At 41.9% G+C, this 7,690-nt stretch overlaps 1 protein-coding gene across 1 annotated transcript in view; it reads right to left on the minus strand.

Annotated features, from left to right (window-relative positions):
- eng (endoglin) overlaps window positions 1-7,077 on the minus strand; it is a 51,053-nt gene extending 43,976 nt beyond the window's left edge. Inside the window, exons 1-2 of the mRNA XM_014128696.3 lie at window positions 6,884-7,077; window positions 5,347-5,573 (exon numbers count right to left, since the gene is read on the minus strand). Of these exons, the coding sequence (XP_013984171.3) occupies window positions 5,347-5,410 (64 nt within the window). The 5' untranslated portion in view covers window positions 5,411-5,573; window positions 6,884-7,077. The remainder of the gene's footprint in view (window positions 1-5,346; window positions 5,574-6,883) is intronic.
- Between the last annotated feature and the right edge of the window lie 613 nt (window positions 7,078-7,690).

Here is a 7,690-nt window from a genome sequence, read left to right on the forward strand (position 1 = left end):
TCTGATGCTTTGATGTTGAAAAACTTAGTGTGCTCTTGTCATTCACTATACTAGCAGTTCTTTCCTAGAATGGTGATGCTAGGAACTTTAGATATGACGAATGTTAAATACATTGCCGTTCCCCATTGATACCCTACAGGCTCTCTATCTCTGTCTCTCTCACAGACACACACAAACACACACATACAGAAACATATATCTGTCATATTCCAGGCAGCATCAGCGTGTGCAATGTTTCCGTTTCGTTGCTTTGGTTGCCTCTTCCTTCAAATTGACAAGGTGTTCCATAAACACTCTATTAGCTCTCTGTCTTCAGGTTGGTCGCAGTGTGAACAAATTAATTTATCACTAAATGGCGAGACATTGTGAATTTGCTCTATAGTGAGAGTCTATTCATCTTCCAGGCATTAATTAGCAAATGTGGCTTTTGGAGGGAAAGACTAATTTAGCGGTCGCTGTGCTAACTCCGTTCCACCGAGCAGATGGAAGCGGCAGAGACGCATTGCACACTGGGTGCTTCCAATCATTCAAGATTGATGTCGCTTTGCACAGCATATGTTGCTCATAGAACCAACAGACATTACCCCGTTTTTCTCCACTGATTTCCCAGAAAATATTAACGAGCCCACTTTGGGATCGTCGCATCATAGATAGCATAGCTATGAAGGTTCTGCTACTTTTCGACACGTTTGAGAAGTTGAAGAAGTGGAGTTAGGTAGAGTCTGGAGCAAAGACAGAAAGATTGTGCTGCTTTGCAGTGCCAAGTTTTATTTTTCTTCCTCTAAGAGTAATGAAATAGTCTGAGAGTGGAAAGCTGTCAACAAGCTTGACTATATTCCCTCAGGAAGATAAGTACAGACTGTTAAGAGCCCTGAGCATGGCATTGGGATTTGTTGGAGTCACATGACAAACATCTGCAATCCAGAGCCTTTAATTAAAGCCTCTCCCTTGATCACACTTTCTACTTTTCAATGTATTAATAATGGGAAAAGACTCTATCAAAAGCTTTCCATCATATTCAGAGGGACTCTCTATAACCCTAAATGTGGCCCCTACATTAACACGCCAACACACACAGGAGCACACTCATGCGTGCACACACACAAGCACACACACCAAGTTTGTCATGAATCAAAGAGAATTTTGAGCGCTTCACCACATGAATCCAGAGAAAGCAGCATGACACCTGAATCAACACGAACGTACAACTTTATACACCCAGGCTTGCATAGCTCTACCATTAGGGTCAAATAACAAGTGACTGTAGCTACCCTACGTTGTTTCAATTCTGAACACCATTCAATCGCGGTTTTTAAGATTTGTGAGACACATCGCAACAAGCTTCAACTAAAGCCCATGACACCTGTCATTGCTTCAAAGCATCAACTCTTCAATAATAATTTCCTGTCCTTTAGAAGCTTAGCTGACAACTATCTGTGTTCTGCCTGAAGAAAGCAGCACATCAACATAGCACACTAAATAGTTTATGAATTTGCATAGTGGGAAATAAAGAATAGGTACCAAACAGTCAACCCAAGTACTACTCTCTCTGGGATTTGGGGAAGATAACCCCAAAATAATTTTTAAAGGGACAGGTACAAATCCCCTTTCAAGACTTCTTTTGATTGGGCAGACCCTTGGCTGAGTATGGACAGACTGGCCAGAGATAATAGCTACACAACGCCATGCCTTATCTGTCCACAGTGTGCAGACGGCCGCCGCTGGCATGGGCACATAGCGGTCGCCATTCTGATGAGGAGTTTTATCTCAGCGCCATGTACTAATGAGCCATTCAGGTCGCACGCCACTGTCAGCCGACCAAACCGACCTGGGGGACCTGGGCCTTACCAATCCCCAGGGATAGTGCACCACGATGAGAAAGAGAGGCAGGCAAGGTCCAGAAACAGTGGCTGAAACGAGTGGACACTTAAATATCAATGACTATGTTTTCATTTAACATGGTCATCTTTTGTTAACTAAAGTACTCCACGTAAATAATTATGTGTGTATTTGTTAAGAGCTCAATGGAACTAGTGCTCTCTCTCTCTTTGCCTCACAGCCAAGTAATAGAATAATTACTGAGGCTCAAACATCTCCTTGCAGATGAGAAACGATTGTGTATGTTACTCGCAAAATGTTTTTCCTAGATATGAAATAAGTCTTAAATTAAATGGTTTCTAAGATGAAAGTGTGCCTATCAACATTTGGTGATGCATAGCCTAAATAGAGTGAGCTAGATGTGTTTTACAGTGCTTTGATATATGCCTTACCGCATGAGGGTTGCCTTGTTAACAACTTACTTCAAGAAAAACAACTCACAAGCTGGAAAAAAATAATTTGGCTCTCTAAACATTTTACTTGACACTGCTGCTGCCCTGCTTTACTCCAGAGATAAAGTGAACCATCACACATCCTTCATAATCTATACACAAACAGGAAAAGTTATCCGGCAGCAAACATTATTGTAACTCATCAAGCGCTTACTCTCCCTTTTAGGTACAACAGACAGAAATAGGTAGAGAGGTGAACAACACACTGTAGCATACTCACTGGGCACAGACATCAATTCAACATTCAACATCTAACATCGTTGGTTCAATGTAATTTCATTGAAATGACGTGGAAACAACATTTATTCAACCAGCGTGTGCCCACTGGGTAGCTAGTCCTGCTCAGCACTGCTAGTCAAAGAGAGAAAAAGAGGCAGTCAGAAATGGATTGTTGATTGCAACAGTGAGATAGAAATCGGTCTGCAGCAGCGACAAGTGGTCGCGTCACTATGTCTCCCTGGTCCTGCCACCCAGTCTGGCTGCAGTGTGGGGAAGTGGGCTATTTAGACTCTCAACGCCATTTTTAACAGAGGCAGCAGGTTTTTTTTTTTTTTGTTATTTCCCTCTGCAAGGCCCTACTAAGGAGCTGTCTGTCACCTCTTTTTATCCCTCTCTCCTTCTCTTTCGCTCTCATCTCTCTCTGCATCTTGCCATAGTGTATTTCTCTCTCACATACAATCTCTCCCTCTCTTTAGTCCCTCCCCCTCTTTCTGTTCTACCTTTCCTTAGCATCATCTGTCTCTCAATTGCTCTGCCTCATCCCTCACTTCACCCTCCTCTCTCTCTCTCTCTCTCTCTCTCTCTCTCTCTCTCTCTCTCTCCTTTCATCCCTTTCTCTCTCTCTGCACCCCTTTCCCGATCAACCCACTTTTTCACTGATGTGTTGTTGGATAGTTACATAATCCACCCCTAACCACCACCACCACCACCATCTCCACCCCTCAACACCCCCCCCCACCCCCCACCATAGCTTCCTCAGGATGTGGTCCTAGTGGCTTCCCTGCCTGCTGTTCTGCTACTCTCCTTACCTTTCTTCCCTCCATCTCCCTCCCCCCTAGTCTGTCAGCTTCCCCCAAGCTCTCCTTCAGGCTCCCCTCCCTCAACAGCAGCTGCCTAATCACTTTTGTACTTTTCCTCCAGTCTGTGGAGAAGGACCCGGCTGGGAGGAAGTGCAGCGGGAGGCCAAGAGTCGACAACCATCACGTCAGGCTCCCACAGGGAACTAACTGCACTGGGGAGCCGATGGGGCCTACAGTCAACCTAGCCTCCTGTAGGGACACCCCCAGAGAGGGCCTGTACAGCTGATGGCCCCCATGGAACTACAGAACAGAAGTCTGGAGTCCAACTACCGTCTGGAGCCCAAACGGAGGCCCCCAACAGGGCCAACAGGGATTTAATCCAGTGAGACCAAAGCAGTCGACACAGATTCCCAACTAGAATCCACTACAGAGGGCTACACTGTCGACAGACAGTCACAGTTGTAGCCACAACCTCAGCCACTCACTAGTGATGGGTGTAAAAAATGCTGTGTTCAGAAACGTTGCTATAGGATTCCTATTTGGAAGTCTCACAGAATATTCCAATAAATGTCTTGGCATGTCTCGGTTATGTTTCAGTTGCAGTTTCAAGTTGTATTAGTCGTATGTACAGGATACACATGGTATATACCGTCCAACAAAATGCTACTTGCAGGTTCCTTCTCCACAATGGTACAACAATAAGAAATACAATTTAAAAAATAATACTAACTGTTTTGGACAGCTTTCCTTTGTCTGCTAGAGCCAAATACAACAAATGTGCATATTGAGTCAAAAGTACCACTTGAGCACAAGGAGGATATCAGTGCATAAACCTGAGGAGCCACTGGAATCGCATGAACTACACCTGCTCTCTGACGTAACTATCTGAAATAAGCATCACTCCAAGGATCCACACATGTTAGCGGCCAGAGCATAACACAAGACCTGTCAGAGCATAACTGAACACTGCAGATACTCTTCCATTTCCTACATAACACTCCGGCTAACTGCCAACTAACCACTGTAGCCACAGAGAGCAATTGTAATGGCTCCTTTTGGTAGGAACTAATGCAGGGGACCACCATCGCTTGTTGGCCAAAGCCTATGGGGAAATGAATGTTTTTTTGTAGGGTTTTGGGATAAAAGAGGAAAATAAGACCTGTGGTAAACGCAGGCTTAGGAGATCTTATTAGTTTTGTTCTATGACATCTCCATCAGCTAATGTCAATTTTTGTGAATTTTGAAACATTTATGTAATGAAAATAAGCACATAAAGCAGATAAATGCTTCATAATTCATAAAGGTCATGTTAACTGACTGATATTTACAAATGTATAAGATCTAAGCCTGTGTTAACCTCAAATCTTATTTTCTGTGTTTATCCCAAAACCCCATTCATTCCCCATTGATTTTTAGCAATGGCTGAACAAACCTGAAGTTTAATTTCCATTTTTTAGGACTACAAGCTGGCGAGCTCTATTTAACATACCTATTTGTTTTATCATACGCCCCAAAAACGTACTTGATAAATATGTCAAATAAACACGCAAACCAAGACAAATCTAGGCTACCTATAGCGTATACCAGCACAATAATAAACTGATGCACACATTTCTCATTTCATCCTTATACTATACGACTTTTAATGAAAGTAGTCTTTAGGAAATATTGTCAGTCACTATACACATCTATATACAGACTCATCCAATCAACTGGTAATCCTGAGAGACAACCACTGAAAAAAGCAGTGAAAATAAAGCCCTGGTTGTTTTTTTAAAAAGAGATGAGGTTAGAATAAGTAAATCATGACAGTTCAAATCAAGGTTAATGCCGGTTTTTGAACTTTGCTTACACAGAAGGAAAGACCCTCTAGGCTTCAATTCAGCACCAGTCTCCAAGTCGAGTCTAGCACCCTAGCAGTCAACCAAACAGCTCTTCACTTACACAACCATTAAGAAGAGATGGAAGTTGGAGGTTCAACCAACCGTTGGTCTTACCTGAAGTGGCGATGGCAAGGCAGAGTAGAAGCAGAGGTAAAAGTGACATGTTGCTGCTCTCCATCTCTAAGTCAGATATCTGTGGGAGTCTCAATGAAGAACTTGCTGGTGTCTAGGTGCTCGGGCAGCGTCCTCGTCCAATGGCAGCACGGCTGTGACTGTGGTGGCAGTGGTTCCGCTCCAGAGGGGTGACTACACAAATCCAGCCTTGATAGGTCAAAGGTCAGCTAGGAGAAAAGAGGCTGGGCATCAGTAGGAGATTGCCAACTGCCAAGCAAAGTCATAGATGAGGTGAATACTGAAAATATCCAATCAATAAGGAATAGTCTATACCTCTGATATTACTGATGCTGCACATTTATATAATTACATCAGAGTAGAATTAATATAATGTCAATGCATATTAATCAATGTAATACTCATCCTCTACACTCAATGCTGGCAAGCTTAACAAATCCTCTCAAGAACCTTTCCTGTTGAAAATTAAATTGTGAAATGGTGTTGCCAAGATTATAAACCGCATCACTATCTTTTTTCTGTCTTTTATCTGGAATAGTGGCATCTGAGAATATTATAGGATAAAATGTTCTCTCCAGAGGGCCTCTTAATAAACGTCCAGGATCAGATGAAGTACACTGATTAACATCTATGTTAGTGATGATTAACAAGGCCATTTCTGAGCAATGTATGTACTGTAGTCTCTCTACTCAACTACCCCCCATTTCTAGTAAGGCGCTTGATTAGTTAGAACTGTTGCTACCATACCAAATTCAGATAAAGAATGGGATAATTAGTTAAAACTTGACACGTGACATTGCCATCAACTTCTGCATGTGCAACTAATGATAGGCTACAAACGTATTACACTTATACTTCCAATGAGATTGTCTGTTCTTGGATAGCCTAGAATATTATCATCGGGGCCCAGAGCTCTAGGGTTATCCAGTGGTCAGTAACTGCTGGCCCAGTCTGCCAGGAAACAGTATGGCGTCGCTTTCTTTAAATAATGTTACAATAGGGAGATCTGATAAGCGGGGGAGACTGCTCTTGTTATATGATTCATATAGAGCGAGGGGAAAAGACTATATAAACTGTTTATGCAACCAAAGCAAAACAAAAGTAACTTTGACTACTTCCTTAACCAGACAAACACGAATTATTGAGTCAAATGCCTAATAACGGTTTAACTATAGAAAACGGTCATTAGAAAGTAGTTGAATATTTCAGGTAAACGGAAGACGGGCTATTAAAGTGAAACAAAAGCAGCACCGTTATTTTTTTTATTTGGCTGAAATAAATAGGATGGATAAGTGAAACTCATAGTTCTGGTTTTCAGAAATGTACGATAATACGGCTATAGGCTATACGTTTATCTGACAATAGCTCATAGTTCACAACTTTATAATTCATGTTAACAACTTATCTTACCTAATTGTCACCTATCATTGGCTTCAAATAAACAACACATCAAGAGAATACATTGTATCAGGGACAACAGCTAAAGCTGTCAGCAAAGCATTGATTAAAAGAAACTCACATATCAATGGAGACTGTCCCTTTTAAATTGCGGGTATAATCCACGAGTGCAAAAGAAGCAGTCAGTCATGTAAACGCTCATAAACTTTCTAGTGTAGCTGGGCGGGCGGGGAAGCGCAGATTTACTTTCGTACCACTCCCAAAGACAAGAGTTTCGCGCGCTGGTGCTAATGCCGGTGACTGACGTCAATACCCGCACTGCTTGTCAGCACAGAACATTGTGAGAGACACTTTCAGGCTGACTCAAGGTAATAGTAGGGATTTCTTTGAGATTTTGCATCGCAGGTGAATCGACAACAATGAGATATGGTCGACCGGTAGCAGCCTAATGAAAGAAAATAAGGTATAAATCACAGAAGCATGAGTTTGGTCTTTCCATAACCCATTCAACATGGTTTATTACAATGTAATAACATAGCAATAACCCAAAATGTTACGTATTATCAAGAGTAAAGGGGTTGTGTCCTTATAATCTCAGATGGGATGATGATGATGATGATCCCTAGGTTTTGGAAGAATCTCACCTCAGTATAACATATTTATGTCAAAACCAACTGGGGACCACACCGCCCTCTTGAGGCCAATATTGCTACAATCATCATTTGTCGCTCTGTGGGAGTTGTAACTGTACTCTTTCTCATCCTCGAGACTGTTTTGTTTATGAGAACAAATTGACATCATGTAGCCAGGGATGTAATTTCAGAATGAAAATAAATATTTATGTATAAACATATTACAAATATAGAATGGTATGATGTGATGATGATATCCAACAATTGTACTCTTGTCAAATGTCTTATTTGATAGG

This window comes from Salmo salar, chromosome 11, assembly GCF_965601325.2.
Source record: "Salmo salar chromosome 11, fSalSal1, whole genome shotgun sequence".
Lineage (NCBI taxonomy): Eukaryota > Metazoa > Chordata > Actinopteri > Salmoniformes > Salmonidae > Salmo > Salmo salar.